General features: G+C 35.8%; 1 protein-coding gene across 2 annotated transcripts in view; it reads left to right on the forward strand.

Annotated features, from left to right (window-relative positions):
• The window catches only part of LMBRD2 (LMBR1 domain containing 2), a 55,028-nt gene that overhangs the window by 23,006 nt on the left and 13,641 nt on the right, over positions 1 to 18,381 (forward strand). For both annotated transcript variants that reach the window (XM_069555876.1, XM_069555878.1), the window contains exons 7-13: positions 5,417 to 5,491; positions 8,390 to 8,503; positions 8,859 to 9,042; positions 9,432 to 9,613; positions 10,473 to 10,606; positions 14,341 to 14,446; positions 15,083 to 15,180. In XM_069555876.1, the coding sequence (XP_069411977.1) occupies positions 5,417 to 5,491; positions 8,390 to 8,503; positions 8,859 to 9,042; positions 9,432 to 9,613; positions 10,473 to 10,606; positions 14,341 to 14,446; positions 15,083 to 15,180 (893 nt within the window). The remainder of the gene's footprint in view (positions 1 to 5,416; positions 5,492 to 8,389; positions 8,504 to 8,858; positions 9,043 to 9,431; positions 9,614 to 10,472; positions 10,607 to 14,340; positions 14,447 to 15,082; positions 15,181 to 18,381) is intronic.

Below are 18,381 nucleotides of genomic sequence, written 5' to 3' on the forward strand. Positions count from 1 at the left end.
TTCCTTAGCTTGTAGATCTCTGTCTTCATATTCACATGATATTCTCCCTGTGTGCCTGTGTGTCCAAATTTCCTCTGTTTATAAGGACACCAGTAAGATTAGGAGCCCAGCCCATTCCAGTAAGCCTTTTCTTAATTTAACCAGTTAAAGCTGTGAAAGCCCTATTCTCAGATAAGATTACATTATGAAGTACTGGGTGTTGAGACAACATATGATTTTTGGGGGAACAGAGTTCCAACCCATAACACCTCCCTTGGTTCTCTAAATTCTTAGATACTCAGCAACCGTTTTTAAGTGAACAAAAGAATGAATACTGATGAATACTGATTCTTTGATTGTGGTTGAAAATTTTTATGTTGACTTTTCAGCATTTATTTATAAAATGTTAAGAACTGTAGCATTCCTTAGGCATATTATGGATATTATTATATTTTTCAAAAGAAATTATATTTGGTAATTTTTATACTTGATATATTTGAAAAATTTTAACTGAAGATTTGAATTTTTTACAAAATTTGAAAATTTATATTTGATAATAAAATAATTGAAAGATCATTTGCTAGCATTCCCCTCAAAAGTTGATATTAAAATTCAGTTCTTTCATATTTAAGGAATATAGATTTCATGAGTTTATTCAAAATTCCTTCACCAAGTGTAAATTAAATGCAGTTTATTATTCTAGATCTGTGAACTGGGTGGTTTAAACAGCAGAAATTTGGGGAGGAACCTTCAGTATCTTAATATAGATTTTGTTACTGTTGTTTTTTTTATGTAGAAGTCCTGTACTTAAAAATAGGCTGTGGTAAATTAAGGATTGGAATTGATGCCTTCTTTGCTATTTTAGTATAGGTCTGAGGTGTGAGGGATTTAAAACATTTTAGATAAGAGAAAATTTTCCATGTGAATAAGAAAGCACTTTTTTTATTGAATATATCTGATATAAGTTCAGTTCAGTTCAGTCGCTCAGTCGTTATGCCCAGCTCTTTGCGACCCCACGAACTGCAGCACGCCAGGCCTCCCTGTCCATCACTATCTCCCGGAGTTCACCCAAACCCATGTCCATTGAGTTGGTGATGCCATCCAACCATCTCATCCTCTGTCGTCCCCTTCTCCTCCTGCCCTCAATCTTTCCCAGCATCAGGGTCTTTTCAAATGAGTCAGTTCTTCGCATCAGGTGGCCAAAGGATTGGAGTTTCAGCTTTAGCATCAGTCCTTCCAATAAATATTCAGGACTGATTTCCTTTAGGATGGACTGGTTGGGTCTCCTTGCAGTCCAAGGGACTCTCAAGAATCTTTTCCAACAGCACAGTTCAAAAGCATCAATTCTTCGGCGCTCAGCTTTCTTTATAGTCCAACTCTCACATCCATACATGACTACTGGAAAAACCATAGCCTTGACTAGATGCATCTTTGTTGACCATTGTCTCTGCTTTTCAACATGCTGTCTAGGTTGGTCATAACTTTTCATTCAAGGAGTAAGTGTCTTTTCATTTCATGGCTGCAATCACCATCTGCAGTGATTTTGGAGCCCAGCCACTGTTTCCACTGTTTCCCCATCTATTTCCCATGAAGTGATGGGACCAGATGCCATGATCTTAGTTTTGTGAATGTTGAGCTTTAAGCCAACTTTTTCACTCTCCTCTTTCACCTTCATCAAGAGGCTCTTTAAATTTAAGGTGTACAAAGTGTTAATTTGATCCATTTTTATATCGTAAGAGACACTCTTCTTAATGGTTGTTTTGCAAATAGCAGGAAATTCCCCAAAATAAAAGAACTCTGTACCTTTTACCCCCTCCCCCAATTTATCAGATATGGATTTCTTTGTCTATGTATTTTAAGGAAATTTTGGGTCCTTCCTGTTTTCTGAATGTCTGAAAATTTATAAACTTGTGGAGAAAATTTTTTTTTATCATTTAATAAATACCTAATATCTTCCTGCCATCTGAAGTGCTATGTGGAACTTGCCATTAGGATACTAACTGTCTAGAATACAAAATTGTACAGTTCCTCACAGTTTATGGCAAATGCAGTGTAAATGATGCATGCTCTAGTGTTGAGAAGTTTCGCTTCAGAGTAGCGATCAGTGGAGATGAAATGGAGGAAGTGAAATATGACCTGGGCCTTGAAGGAAGTGTAGAATTTTCATAGGTGACAGCATTCTGCTCAGATATCAGGAGATTTTTAAACCAAACTAATTAAGCATAAGATAAAATACAAAGTTTGTAAAGTTTGAAAGATATACAGCCAAGGAGGGCCTTGAAAGTCATACTGAAGTCCAGACTATATTTTGAAAGCAGTGAGGAATCACTGACACCTTGTATATGGTTTAGGATAACCAATCAGATGGAGTTGTGCAGAATAAAGTATGGAATGAGACTACTGATAACTTAGTTTGAGAGAAAACTTGAAATACACTGGTTTTGAATGCATCTTTTAACAGATCACAGTCACCTTTTTCGGGGGTAATTATTAATTATATTTTTCAGCTATCCATAAAATCTCCCAAATATGTTTTATAAAAACCAGTTTAGTGTTTTATGATATGTTTTCCATGGAGTGAATTATGTATATCTTGTGTGTCCATTTCTTTTCTTTGAACCATTAAAACTTACAAGCTATGTCAAATCATTGAAAAGAAATGTTTGCTAGAGGTCACCTCTACCTGCTGTCATTTTTTGAGGCAGACGATTTTGGAGAGGGAAAAACAGCTACTTATTTTCACTGAAAATTGCCTTTTAGTCTGATTTGATGTATTTTGTCTGGTGAAGAGTTGACTATAATGACACAGAAATGACAGAGTTCAAATTATGTTGAGTTAACTATAATGATACAATAATGACAGAATTCAAACTGTTATTTTATATGAAGAAAAGAAGCTACTATTTTAAATACTTTCTGCATTTTATAAAAATTATGAACTTTGAAGGAATTTAAACTCATAAGTTATAGCCAATATCAATATTTTATACTTACACAACTTTTGTATAATAAGCTATTATTATAGCTAAAGAATTTAGAGGAAAATACTTTCATTAATGAAATAAAAACAGACTATAGTTTATATTCAAAGTTATGGTAACAAGTCAACAGAACTTTAAGGTAGCTTAGAATGGAAAATTGTAATGATTACTTCAAGCACCTTTTAAAAAGCCAAATCTTTTCATTCTGTTTTTAGGCCTGTTCATTGACCTCAAAATGAACTGCTGCTAAGGCCTTCTGGAGTACTTTGCTCTTACTTTTCTTTTTTTTTTTATTTTTATTTATTTTTATTACATCTTAATGATCTCAAGTTTTCCAAGCCATGAATATGGGATATGTTTCCATTTACTTAGCTCTTCTTTATTTTTTATTTATTTATTTTTTACATTAATAATTATTTTATTATTTTTTTTTCCTTTGCCATTGCTTTAAAATCTTTAATTCTTACATGCATTCCCAAACATGAACCCCCCTCCCACCACCCGCCCCAAAACATCTTTCTGGGTCATCCCCAAGCACCAGCCCCAAGCATGCTGCATCCTGCGTCAGACATAGACTGGCGATTCAATTCACATGATAGTATACATGTTAGAATGTCATTCTCCCAAATCATCCCACCCTCTCCCTCTCCCTCTGAGTCCAAAAGTCCGTTATACACATCTGTGTCTCTTTCCCTGTCTTGCATACAGGGTCGTCATTGCCATCTTCCTAAATTCCATATATATGTGTTAGTATACTGTATTGGTGTTTTTCTTTCTGGCTTACTTCACTCTGTATAATCGGCTCCAGTTTCATCCATCTCATCAGAACTGATTCAAATGAATTCTTTTTAACGGCTGAGTAATACTCCATTGTGTATATGTACCACAGCTTTCTTATCCATTCATCTGCCTGATCAAGCAGTACTCAGACCATTACTCTCCTTACCCGTTAGTCACTGGATTTCTTTCACTTTCTTGAAACTCCTTGTTCTCTTCTGCTTGGAGACTTTCGTACATGCTGTCCCTCTGTCTGGAATATTCTTACTCTTTCCTTTGGTTGGCTGACTCCAATCCTCAGTTTAGCTTTTTATCTCAGTTTAAATAATCAGTTCATCAGAAAATTTTCCATGTTAGATTATAGAGCAGTTTTCACACCATTTCTGTTTGAATCATACCTGTTTTCTTCACTCAGCTAAGCTCTCTGACAGGAGCAATGTCTGTTGGTACAGATTATTCATGGGTCTGCGTATTTTAAATTTTGGTGGATATTGCTAAGTTATTTTCCAAATAGGTTATTTGACATTTTATTGTATATAGGAGGCCTTTCCCCTTACAGTCTTACCTCATTACAAAATAGCAATTTTTTATAATTTTACAAGAAAACTGTCCTTATTTTTAAAACTTGTTTTTTTTTTTAGTGAGATTGAATATTTTTTTCAGTTATTTATTGGCCAGTGGCATTTCTTCTATAGCTTCCCATTTTTCTGTTGATTTTTTAAAACGCTTCATATATTAAGGATAATATTTTTTTCCATATATATTTTATTTTTTCACAGCTTTGTCTATACACCCTATGGTTTCTCTGCCTCCAGTTTTACATCCCTTAAGGCCGTTCTCTGCCCTATAATCAGAATGTTCTTTTTAATATCCTGGTTGGTTCACTCTTGCCTCCCAGCCTTTGAACATACTGTTTCTTCTTCCTAGAAAAGTGGTTCCAACTTTTCAAAAATTTCCTGTAGTATTATAGGATATTGTGATTCTTTGAGAACTAGTGCTTCTAAAGATTCCCTTGCCTAATGCCTTCATGCCTTTCTTACTCTTTAAATTGTTTATTTAATTATCTCATCACCACACTGTAATCTTAGTGAAAGACTTACAATACCATGTCTTCCCACTCCACCCTCCAGTATGGACTGTGGTGACCTTTCACCTAGGACAGTGCTGACATATAATGTACTCTTAATCTTAAAAATGTGAAATGAATCATTAGTTGTGACTGCTGAAAGTACTCTGTTGTTGGGAAGGAGCAGGTGCTTTGTGATATTTTTAGCCTGTTCTGCTTCTGGTTTCTTTGCTGCATTTTGGATAATGAGATAATTGAGCTTGAGGAGCAAGATGGAAGAACAAAGTGGTGTTCTTTTAGAATCGCAAAGTTGGACAGATGGTTCATGAGTTTTTCTAATGCATATTCATCTTTGTATACCAAATGATAAGGCAGTAAACTTAGAAATATATAGAAAATGTGAGGGTGTAGATAAATTTGTTCTATAATTTTATATTTTTATTTTTGTTATTAAGAACTTTTATTCAGAGATGGAACTCTTGAGTTTTATATGCTGAGTTATTTAGGTTGTTACTAAACTTGTGAGAATATATATAATACCTAGAGCATCCTGATTTGAAACACCTAATCTATAGAAATGGAAATATTTTTATTCCTCTTACTGTTCTTATAGGAAGTTCGTAAAGTGAATGAGAGCATCAAGTATAACCACCCACTGAGAAAATGTGTTGACACAATACTTAAAAAGGTAATTAAATAATATTTTCATCTACTTTCTTTTGAAATATAAATCTATATAATTAATATTATAATAAAAGCATCAGAAAATTATACAAACAGTGTATGATTGATGTCTTCCAGCCTTTTCCATTTTTATGTTAACAGTAAATTAATAGTAACTTGTACATAAAGTTTGTTCGTTATTATATGTTTAACATTATTTATTGGCAGTTTTTCCATTGAAATGTGGCTATAGAGATTATGTTAAATAATGTAAAATTATTGCTGTGACACAGTGATGGAGATGGATGTTTATAGGTTGTAAAAATGTCATTAAATGTAGTCACTAAAAGCATATCTCCTGTAAGAAACTAAACTGTTTTCAGTAATCACTTTTAAGCAGCTTTGTACATGTTATTTTATAAGCATTTTTCATAAAATAAATGATATTGTAAGATATTTCATATAGATATTTAAAAAGAAACTATACAGTTAAGATTTTGATGCCTTAGTATTGAATTGGAGGTATTCATATACTTCCAAAAATGATTATTCCATAAATGAGCTTCCCAGTTACCTTCTCAGCAACCATAGAACCACTGAACTATTCCTCTTCCTATGTTTATTTTTAAAGACTTACATGTAAGTCTTTTTTAAATTCAAGTAGCATTGATTTATGACATATCTTAAGTTTTATGTGTGCATTATATTTCTATTTCTATATACCCTATACCATCTTCATCACCAAAATTTATTTTCCATCAGTTACCCATACAGTAGAACCCCTTTACCCATTTTACCCTATCCTTATTACTACTTTTTTCTCTGTATCAGTGTTTGTTTTGGTTTATTCATTTATTTTGTTTTGTTTGTTTGTTAGTTTTTTATACTCCACATATGAGTTAAATCATATAGTGTTTTTCTTTATCTGACTTATTTCACTTAGTGTAATACCCTCCAGGTCTATCTGTGTTGCAAATGGCAAGATTTTGCCCTTTTTGATGGCTGAGTAGTATTCCACTGTGTGTGTGCATGCGTGTGTGTGTGTGCATGTGTGTGTGTGTATGTACACGTATACTGCATCTTCTTTATTCATTCATTGATGGGCACTTAGGTTGTTTCTTGGCTATTGTAAATAATGCTGCAGTGATCCTAGGGGTACAGATATCTTTTAGGATTACTATTTTCTTATTCTTTAGATAAAATCCCAGAGGTGAGATAGTTAGATCATATGGTAGTTCTATTCTTAATTTTTTGAGGACTCACCATACTATCTTCCATAGTGGCCTGCATCAATTTACATTCTCACCAATCATGTGTGAGGATTCCATTTTCTCCACACCTTCACCAACACTTATTATTTCTTATCATTTTGATAATAGCTGATTGACGATTTGCATTTCTCTAAAAATTAGTGATGTTGAACATCTTTTCAAGTACTTGTTGGCCACCTGTATGTCTTCCTTGGAAAATATCATCCATTTAGCTTCTCTGCCCATTTTTCAATCAGATTATTCATTGTTGAATTGTATGAGTCCTTTATATATTTTGTATGCTGCTGCTGCTGCTGCTAAGTTGCCTCAGTCGTGTCTGACTCTGTGCAACCCCATAAATGGCAGCCCACTAGGTTCCTCTGTCTCTGGGATTCTCCAGGCAAGAATACTGGTGTGGGTTGCCATTTCCTTCTCCAATGCATGAGAGCAAAAAGTGAAAGTGAAATCGCTCAGTCATGCCCAACTCTTAGTGACCCCATGAACTGCAGCCTACCAGGCTCCTCCATCCATGGGATTTTCCAGGCAAGAGTACTGGAGTGGGGTGCCATTGCCTTCTCCATATATATTCATCTCTTATTGGATATATCGTTTGAAATTCTTCTCTCATTTGGTAGGTTGTCTTTTCACTTTATTGATGGTTTCCCTTGCTATATAAAAGCTTTTTCAGTTCAGTTCAGTTCAGTTCAGTCGCTCAGTCGTGTTCGACTCTTTGCGACCCCATGAATCACAGCACGCCAGGCCTCCCTGTCCATCACCATCTCCCGGAGTTCACTCAGACTCAGTTCCATCGAGTCCGTGATGCCATCCAGCCATCTCATCCTCTGTCGGCCCCTTCTCCTCCTGCCCCCAATCCCTCCCAGCATCAGAGTCTTCTCCAATGAGTCAACTCTTCACATGAGGTGTCCAAAGTACCGGAGTTTCAGCTTTAGCATCATTCCTTCCAAAGAAATCCCAGGGTTGATCTCCTTCAGAATGGACTGGTTGGATCTCCTTGCAGTCCAAGGGACTCTCAAGAGTCTTCTCCAACACCACAATTGATTCAAAAGCATCAATTCTTCGGCCCTCAGCCTTCTTCATAGTCCAACTCTTACATCCATACATGACCACAGGAAAAAGCATCACATTTGTTTATTTTTGCTTTTGCTTCCGTTGCCTGAGGAGACAGATCTAGAAAGATATTTGCTAAGAGTGATATCAGAGAGCATCCTGCCTATATTCTGGGATTTTATGATTTCAGGTCTTACATTCAAGTTTTTAATCGATTTGGGGTTGAGTTTTATATATGGTATGCAATTGTGGTCTAGTTTCATTTTTTTTTTTTTCCACATGTGGCTATTCAGTTCTTTTCCTATGTTTTAAATCTGTCATACTAATCATTAGCTTGTGTTTCTTTTGACTGAGATGACAGTCATAAGAATCAATTCTCTAATCATTTCTCTTATATTTGCTATCTTTTGAGACCTATTTATGGAGGTTAACTAACTCGCCCAAGTTCATAGGGGTATTAAATGACTAATAGGGTAGGTGATTCCACCTCTGGAAGATATTTGCAGCAAAATTAGATATGCTTAAGAATGAAAGATTCTTAACAAAAATAAAATTTTTAATCTATTTTCAAATAAAATTTCTAAAAATCTACTTGTTCCTTTTAGTGCCCTATAGAGTATCAGGAAAAAATGGGCAGGAACATGGATGATTATGAAGATTTTGATGAAAAGCATAATACCTACCCAAGTGAAAAAAGTCTGGTAAAACTACATAAACAGGTAACTTTATATAGCCTCTTTACCTTCTGATGATTTTAGTTAGATTTACTGCCCACAAAAAAGGAGTTTTGAGTGAATGTATATCAGAAACTTCCTTTGATCTTGTCCTTATCATTATTCTTGGAAGTGTTTTAACTTCCTGTTTCTTGACAGGAGTACTGTTGGTATTTGGGGAGGAGAATTCACTGAGCAAACTGTTACATGTATTACAGAATATTAACATCCTCAGCCCCACCCAGTAAATGCCATTAGCACTTCCCTATTGTTGTGACAACCAAAACATGGTCCTTAGTGGGGAGCTGAATCACTGTTGTTTCAGAACACTGACAGGTATACCCCCTGTTGTCTTTTTTAGGTGATTTATTCAGTTCAGAGACATCGGCGAACTCAAGTGCAATGGCAGATTCTTTTGGAACAAGCATTTTATCTAGAAGATGTAGCAAAAAATGAAACAAGTGCTACTTGTCAGTTTGTTCATACCTTTCAATCGCCAGAGCCAGAAAATAGATTTATTCAGTATTTTTATAATCCTACAGTTGGTATGTAATTTTTGATATACATTTCAAAGCTTGATGCTGATAATTCTCCTGGTGGAAAGTGTATATTTTCACCAATGCAGAGTTGAATTATAATTGTGTTTTTTGACTTATACCAATTTGAGTTTGATGTTTCCTCATGATCAGATGCAGGTTCTGCATTTTTGGCAGGAATACCTCAGCAGTGATGTTGTGTTCTTCTCAGAGCAGGAGGCCCATAATATCAGTTTGTTCTGTTACTGGTGATCATTTGTTTAGGATGCTGTCTGCTTGTTTCCACCAGTATGTTTCTTTGCAATTATGTATCTTGTGTGGGGGAATTTTGAAACACTGTAAATACACTGTTGCTTCTTTATGGTTTTCTTAATCATTTTTTTCTTTTTATCTTATAGAGTGGTACTGGGAATGCCTTTTGCGACCCTGGTTTTATCGGATACTTGCTGTGGTGTTGTCCATATTCTCCGTGATAGTTGTGTGGTCAGAGTGCACATTCTTTAGCACTAGACCTGTCTTATCCCTCTTTGCAGTCTTCATACAGCTGGCTGAAAAAACATACAATTATATTTATATCGAGGTCAGTTTATATGTGTCATAAATAAATGCCAGTTGTGGTTTAACTTTAATCCTTAACTGTTGTACCTGTTCTCCACATATTTCTTCTAGTATTAATGAAAACAGTGAAGTTCCCCACAGTGTTGTTATTCAGATTTCTAAAAATGAACTTCATTATTTTACCCAGACTATAAAAACTAAGAATTGTATTTGAAGAGAGATGAAAAGATGCAAAATAGTGTACAATATTTTTATGAGAATATTTTGATCCACTTTATGCCAGTGAAGGAGATCAGCCCTGGGATTTCTTTGGAAGGAATGATGCTAAAGCTGAAACTCCAGTACTTTGGCCACCTCATGCGAAGGGTTGACTCATTGGAAAAGACTCTGATGCTGGGAGGGATTGGGGGCAGGAGGAGAAGGGGACGACAGAGGATGAGATGGCTGGATGGCATCACTGACTCAATGGACGTGAGTCTGAGTGAACTCCGGGAGATGGTGATGGACAGGGAGGCCTGGAGTGCTGCGATTCATGGGGTCGCAAAGAGTCGGACATGACTGAGTGACTGAACTGAACTGAGCTGATGCCAATGAAGCTAGATGAATTATAGTCTTCATGTGAAGAGTTGCCAAGGGAATGAGAGAACAGGCTCACTTCAGGAGGTAGATTTGAAACTTATGGATAGGATGTGGGACTGATTAAGATCTAGATTTTTTTCTCATAATTTCATTTTCTTAGGTGGTTAAAAAGCTGCTATTGCTGTGTTTAAATTTTAGAATGTCAATAAACGTTAGTTGGAATGAAAAGATAATGCTTATAGTAGTATATAAAGTACTGATGTCTATTAGTCTGAAACTGGGTTTTTGTTTTGTTTTTTCAGATTGCTTGCTTTCTTTCCATCTTCTTCCTCAGTATCTGTGTTTATTCTACTGTGTTCAGGATTCGTGTATTTAACTATTACTACCTGGCTTCACATCACCAGACTGATGCGTATAGCCTTCTCTTCAGTGGCATGTAAGTAGACTGTGTTTAGAAACAAGGAAAATGCTTCCATTACATGAATGTCTCTTTTATTTTTTGTTGTTTATGGCTCTTTTACTAACACCTATATTTCTATGAGCTAGTTGCTTAGGTTTAAGTATTAGTTAGATGCTTGTTGAATGCTAACTAAATCCTGCTTGAAGTTTAGGGTTAAAATAGGTATGCTAGATTAGGAACGAAAAGAAGGGCATACTGAGTCTGGATTTACCAATTAGAAGTCAGTAAATAGGTTAGTAATAATAGAAACATTTGATATTTTAGAGACTTAAGTCTAGAAAGTGTTCTGAGAATCAGAAAAATTCAGTGGTCTCACACTGAACTGTAGAGGACTAAGAAGACCAAAAGAATGATTTTTGGTAAGAGATTTAGCAGAATTTTAGAGAGATGGCTCCAGCTTGGGCTAAATTGCACAATATATTGTTTGTCCATATTATTAAACTAGTTATATTAGGTTTTTAGGACTAGACTTTGGGAACTTCAAGAAGAATCAATATCTGAAGCATCTCTAAGACTGTTTTTTTAACCCATTTTCCCCAAATAATTATAGATTCAAAGGAAGTTGCAAATACAGTACAGAATCTTGGTAACCTTCACCCAGCCTCCCCCAGTGGAGACATTTTATATTGCTGTTGTACAATATCAAAAGCAAAAAATTTACACAGACACATTACTGTTAACTAGACCACAACAGACTTTATTAGGTCTCACTATTTTTTATACTTTATTCATTTGTGTGTGTGTGTGTGTGTGTGTGTGTGTGTGTATGTGTAGATTCCTTTAACCACCAACATAATCGAGATACAGAACTATTCTGTCACCACAAAATAACTCCTCATCACTTCTTTATATTCATACCCTCTCTTCATTTTCATCTCTTCCTGTTCTCCAGCTCCTTGTTTTGTCAGGTTCTCTTTTTATCTGGTTGCAACTCTCCAGAAAGTAGGCATAGAAGGAACATAACTCAACATAATAAAGGCCATATATGACAAACCTACAGCAAACATTATCCTTAGTGGTAAACAACTGAAAGCATTTCCTCTAAACTCAGAAACAAGACAAGGGTGCCCACTTTTACCACTGTTACTCAACATAGTTTTGGAAGTCCTTGCCATCACAATCAGAGAAGAAGAAGAGGAAATAAAAGGAATCCAGATTGGAAAAGAAGTAAAACTTTCACTGTTTGCAAATGACATGATTCTCTACATAGAACACCCTAAAGATGCCACCAGAAAATTACTAGAGCTAATCAATGAATATAGTAAAATTGTAGGATATAAAATTAATACACAGAAATCCCTTAGATTCCTATATACTAACAATGAAAAATTAGAAAAAGGAATTAAGGAAACAATCCCATTCACCACTGCAATAAAAAGAATAAAATACTTAGGAATAAATTTACCTAAAGAGACAAAAGACTTGTATGCAGAAAACTATAAGACACTGATGAAGGACATCAAAGATGGCATGAACAAGTGAAGAGATGTTGGCACAAAAACAGAAATATAGACCAAAGGAACAAGATAAAAAGTCCAGAGATAATTCTACACACCTGTGAGCACCTTATCTTTGACATAGGAAGCAAAAATACACAATGGAGAAAAGACAGTCTGTTCAACAAGTGGTGCTGGGAAAACTGGTCAGCTGCCTGTATAAGAATGAAATTAGAACATCTTCTAACATACACAAAAATAAACTCAAAATGGATTAAAGACCTAAATGTTAAACCAAAAACTGTAAAACTTTTAGAGGAAAATAGAGCACTCTGACATAAACCACAGCAAGAGCCTCTATATTCTCCTAGAATAATGGAAATAAAAATAAATAAGACCTAATTAAACTTAAAAACTTTTGCACAATGAAGGAAGCTATAAGCTACAAGCAACACTCAGAATGAGAAAAATTAATAGCAAACAAAACAACTGACAAAAAATTAATCTCCTAAGTATATAAGCAGCTCAATACCAGAAAAACAAACAGCCTAGTATAAAAGTGGGCAGAAGACCTAAACAGACATTTCTCCAAAGATGACATACAGATGGCTAATAAGCACATGATAAAATGCTCAACGAAGCTCAAAATTATTAGAGAAATGCAAATAAAAACTACAATGAGGTATCATCTGGCTCCAGTCAGAATGGCTATCATCAAAAAGTCTACAAACAATAAATGTTGGAGAGGGTATGGAGAAAAGGGAACACTCTTACACTGTTGGTGGGAATGCAAATTGATATAGCCACTATGGAGAACAGTATGGTGTGCTGCTGTACTTAGTTGCTCAGTCTTGTCCAACTCTTTGCGACCCCGTGAACTATAGCCCACCAGGCTCCTCTGCCCATGGAATTTCCAGACAAGAATACTGGAATGGGTTGCCATGCCCTCCTCCAGGGATCTTCCTAACCCAGGGATTGAACTCAAGTCTTCCACATTGCAGGCAGATTCTTTACTGTCTGAGCCACCAGGGAAGCCCAAGAATACTGGAGTGGGTCGCCTATTCCTTCTCCAGGGTATCTTCCTGCCCCAGGAATTAAACCAGAGTCTCCTGCATTGCAGGAGGATTCTTTACCAGCTGAGCTACTAGGGAAGCCTGGAAAACAGTATAGAAATTCCTTTAAAATCTAGGAATGAAGCTACCATACAACCCAGCAAGTCTACTACTGGGCATATACTCTCAGAAAACCAGAATTGAAAAAGACACATGTACCCCAATGTTCATTGCAGCACTATTTGACAATACCTAAGACAAGGAAGCAACCTAGATGGCCACTGACAGATGAATGGATAAGGAAGTTGTGGTATATATACACAATGGAATATTACTCAGCTATGGAAAGAAATGCATCTGAGTCAGTTCTAATGAGGTGGATGAACCTAGAGCCTATTGTCCAGAGTGAAATAAGTCAGAAAAAGATAGACAAATATATATTAAAACATATACATGGAATCTAGAAAGATAGTACTGACAATCCTGTTTGCAGGGCAGCAAAGGAGACAGACATTTTGGACACAGTGGAGGAAGGAGAGTGTGGGATGATATGAGAGAAAAGCACTGAAACATATGCATTATCAAATGTAAAATGATAGCCAGTGAGAAGTTGCTGCATAACACAGCCCAGCCCAGTGCTCTGTGACAACCTGGATGGGTGGGATGGGGAGGGGTGTGGGAAGGGGGTTCAAGAGGGAAGGGACATGTATGCCTAATACTGATTCATGCTGATACATGACAAAAGCTGTCACAATATTGTAAAGTAATTATCCTCTAATTTAAAAAATAAAATATAATAAAGAAAAAACTGAGCTCCAACAATTATTTATATCTGTAGTTGTCAGAGTTGACATAATGTGATGCAACTGCAGATCTTTTATATACTGAGTACAGTTCACCTTGAGGACTGAGCTAAATGGCACAGAAGAGGCACATACAAAACCGCTCTACAAACTGTTGTGATAAAGCAGTGGCAAACCTCACCAAAGGAGGCATCCTGAGGCTGGAGTTTTGTTTTGTAGGTGTTGATGTTTTTCAGGAGACTGTGGTATTAATAGGACTTTCAGAATGTCTTCCAAGTAAGGGCAGTTCATATTAAGAATTCAAAATACAAATAGATGAGAATAGTACGATGATCTGAAACATTCTCAGTGTATTTCAAGATAACATAAAATATGTGTTGCTGCTTTATTCTTATATGTTTGTTGATGCTTTATTGCAGGTTATTTTGCCGTTTGACTCCTCCTTTATGTCTTAATTTCTTGGGTTTGACCCACATGGATTCATCCATCTCTCACCAAAATACACAGCCAACTGCTTATACATCTGTAAGTATGGTAAAAAAAAAAGTTCTTTAGATTCATTATCTATATGGGATGCTGTTGTTGTGAAATTTCTTTTTACTGCTGGCAAACAGTTCTATTGCATTATTAGAATCTTTTTAAAAATTACTTGAACTTCCTTTTACACATTGTATATGTAGTTACTAATGACTGGGTAAAGGTGATATTGCTTTCGTTTTATTATAAACAAAATTTTTTTGGTCCAGCTAAGCATATTCACATACCTGACCTATAATAATATTAACCTTTATGTTTATGGTCTTAATGTAATTGATGATTTTCAGTAATATTTTTATAATATTAATTTCTTAGGAGAAAATAAGCCATATCAAGATATAATAGACACATAACGTATTATTTTAAGGTGTACAACATAATTAGTATATGTATATATTGTGAAATAGTTGTCACAGTAAGTTTAGTTAACATTCATCACCTCACAGTCACAATTTTTTTCCTCTTGTGATGAGGACTTAAAAATCGTCTATTTAATGCTTCATTTCTACTTTTTTGAAAACTCCGAATTTATTGATATAGCTGGTTATGGATAAATTTTCTAATGATGAAAAAGAAATATATAGAACTGTACCTATTTAACTAATTTTTTTTCTTGCTCCTCAGATTATGGGTTCCATGAAAGTTTTATCCTTTATTGCAGATGGGTTCTATATATATTATCCTATGTTGGTGGTAATTCTCTGCATTGCTACGTATTTTAGGTAGGAAACTTAACATTACTTGTATTTTCTTATATACGTATCCTGATCTGGATATCTTTCTCCTTAAAACTCTTTTAAATATTCACTGATTGGGTTTTAGTTGTTTTATTGTGGCTTTGGGAATGCTGGGGATAGTTTAAAGAGATTGCGTCAGTGCTGGGTCAGGGTCTCCCTCCAAAGATATTATCAAGAAAAGAGAGTTATTCTAAGTATTTGGTCTACAAAGTGATAGGATTAAAAACAGAATGTTAACTCTGAGTCCTGGCCTTTGGTCGTGGCAGCCAGTATATCTTATAAAACACTTGCTTGCCTAGCTTCTATTTGGTAACGTGTATTAGTCTTAGGGCTTTCCGCATAATAATTTTTGGGTTTCTGGATGTTTCCGACCATAATCAGCACAAAAAATCAATTAAGAAGCAGTTGTAATCAGACAGTACATGGAAAGTACATGGGCTACTCTTTTTATCAGATCAGAAAAATTGGTAGAAGCTTGGCAGAGATCAGACTCAAGAGGAGTTAAGACAGGTGTCCTTGGCTTCTAGCAGCTTGTCTTCCCTACTTCCGCGTTAAGTGCCTTCATCTCGTACTCTGCCTACCTACCTTCTTCACTGCTTCAGTGCTGCATGACACACCAAAAATGCCACTTAAAAAAATTTTATTGATAATAAGTTTCATCCAACCACTTTTCACTTAAATCTTTCAGTATAATTAGTTATTACAAATAGGTTCAGTTCAGTTCAGTTCAGTCACTCAGTCGTGTCCGACTCTTTGTGACCCCATGAATCACAGCATGCCAGGCCTCCCTGTCCATCACCAACTCTCAGAGTTCATTCAAACTCAAGTCCATCGAGTCAGTGATGCCATCCAGCCATCCCATCCTCTGTCGTCCCCTTCTCCTCCTGCCCCCAATCCCTCCCAGCATCAGAGTCTTTTCCAATGAGTCAACCCTTCGCATGAGGTGGCCAAAGTACTGGAGTTTCAGCTTTAGCATCATTCCTTCCAAAGAAATCCCAGGGTTGATCTTCTTTAGAATGGACTGGTCAGATCTGCTTGCAGTCCAAGGGACTCTCAAGAGTCTTCTCCAACACCATAGTTGAAAAGCATCAATTCTTCGGTGCTCAGCCTTCTTCACAGTCCAACTCTCACATCCATACATGACCACAGGAAAAACCATAGCCTTGACTAGATGGACCTTAGTTGGCAAAGTAATGTGTCTCTGCTTTTGAATATGCTATCTAGGTTGGTCATAACTTTTCTTCCAAGGAGTAAGCGTCTTTTAATTTCATGGCTACACTCACCATCTGCAGTGATTTTGGAGCCCCCCCCCAAAAAAGTCTGACACTGTTTCCACTGTTTTCCCATCTATTTCCCATGGAGTGATGGGACCGGATGCCATGATCTTCGTTTTCTGAATGTTGAGCTTTAAGCCAACTTTTTCACTCTCCTCTTTTACTTTCATCAAGAGGCTTTTTAGTTCCTCTTCACTTTCTGTCATAAGGGTGGTGTCATCTGCATATCTGAGGTTCTTGACATTTCTCCCAGCAATCTTGATTCCAGCTTGTGTTTCTTCCAGTCCAGCATTTCTCATGATGTACTCTGCATAGAAGTTGGGTGACAATATACAGCCTTGAGGTACTCCTTTTCCTATTTGGAACCTGTCTGTTGTTCCATGTCCAGCTCTAACTGTTGCTTCCTGACCTGCATACAGATTTCTCAAGAGGCAGGTCAGGTGATCTGGTATTCCCATCTCTTTCAGAATTTTCCAGAGTTTATTGTGATCCACACAGTCAAAGGCTTTGGCATAGTCAATAAAGCAGAAATAATTTACAAATAGCATAAATTATTATACTGATATTCTAACACTTGGATATTGAGTAAAAAGACAAATATTGTTTCAAGTGAATTCTGTGTTGAATTTTTTTAAAGCATCTATATTTTATCTTCTCATAAGTAAAAGGGCCAAAGGATTATAATTTAAAATAAAACTTAATGTGAACTGGTGAAAATGAAAGTCGCTCAGTTGTGTCTGACTCTTTGCAACCCCATGGACTGTAGCCCACCAGACTCCTCTGTCCATGGAATTCTCCAGGCAGGAATACTGGGGTGGGTTGCCATTCCCTTCTCCAGGGGATCTTCCTGACCTGGGGATTGAACCCAGGACTCCTCTGCTGCATTGCAGGCGAATTCTTTCCCAGTTGAGCTATCAGGGAAGCCCATGAACTGATAAAACAATATAATATTTTCAGCTTTTTTCTGTAAGGTAGGAAAGACAGAGGTTTATATTTATTGTGAAAATGATGTGTTAAAAGTAAGAGACCAGTCATCCTTTGGATGTCCAAAACTAAACTATTTTTATGTGCTTATTCATTTAAAAAGTTTATAAACTACAAATGGAACATTAAGAGCTTGTGATGTATAAATCTTATCTCCTCATCTTAGTGGTTATCTTGGTAAGATTGGCATCTCTACTTAAGGTTAGCATCTTATTAGATTGACATATGCATCAAGGAATAGATGGATGGGATAGTGCCTTGTCAACTATAAAATTTTAATGTAAGGAATTATGTCTAAAAGGAAAATTGTTTAACTTAAAAATATTTCTTTAAAAGTGTCGTTTTATAATTAAGATAAACTTTGCTAGTTTGTCTTTAAGGAAAAGAAAGGTCATATACCTCAATTATCAAATTATGTTTTTATAATTTATATATATTATATATGTAATAATATATAATATATATTTATATATAAAAATATACTGTATTAAAGGATTATTTGAAGAAACGGCTTGCAGACATTTCAGCATTAACTTGACATTATAGGTCGATTTTCTTTTGGAATGCTGCCATAATAGTCTAATTCCTTCATTACTAGCACATAACCATACACAGAGCTGTTAATAATATTCAGACTTAACTGCCTAGAGCCTGTAAAGCTGTTTCCTGACACTTTAGACAAAGCTACAGCCTTTCCAGAGACAATGATCTCATCTTGCAGTATAGTATTCCCACAAGTATATAAGGATGGTAGGGGAATATTTAAAGTCACAGAATTAGCATGACCATCCACCTGAAACCCCAATTTTACTCACTGGTAAGTCATACAAGCATTCTTTATATATTAAAACAAGCAGATAATTTATGAACTAGTCAGATTTTTACACATCACTGATGTAAAATGGGAGATCTTTACTTTTTCTTAATT

Source organism: Ovis canadensis, chromosome 16 (genome assembly GCF_042477335.2).
Source record: "Ovis canadensis isolate MfBH-ARS-UI-01 breed Bighorn chromosome 16, ARS-UI_OviCan_v2, whole genome shotgun sequence".
Classification (NCBI taxonomy): Eukaryota; Metazoa; Chordata; class Mammalia; order Artiodactyla; family Bovidae; genus Ovis; species Ovis canadensis.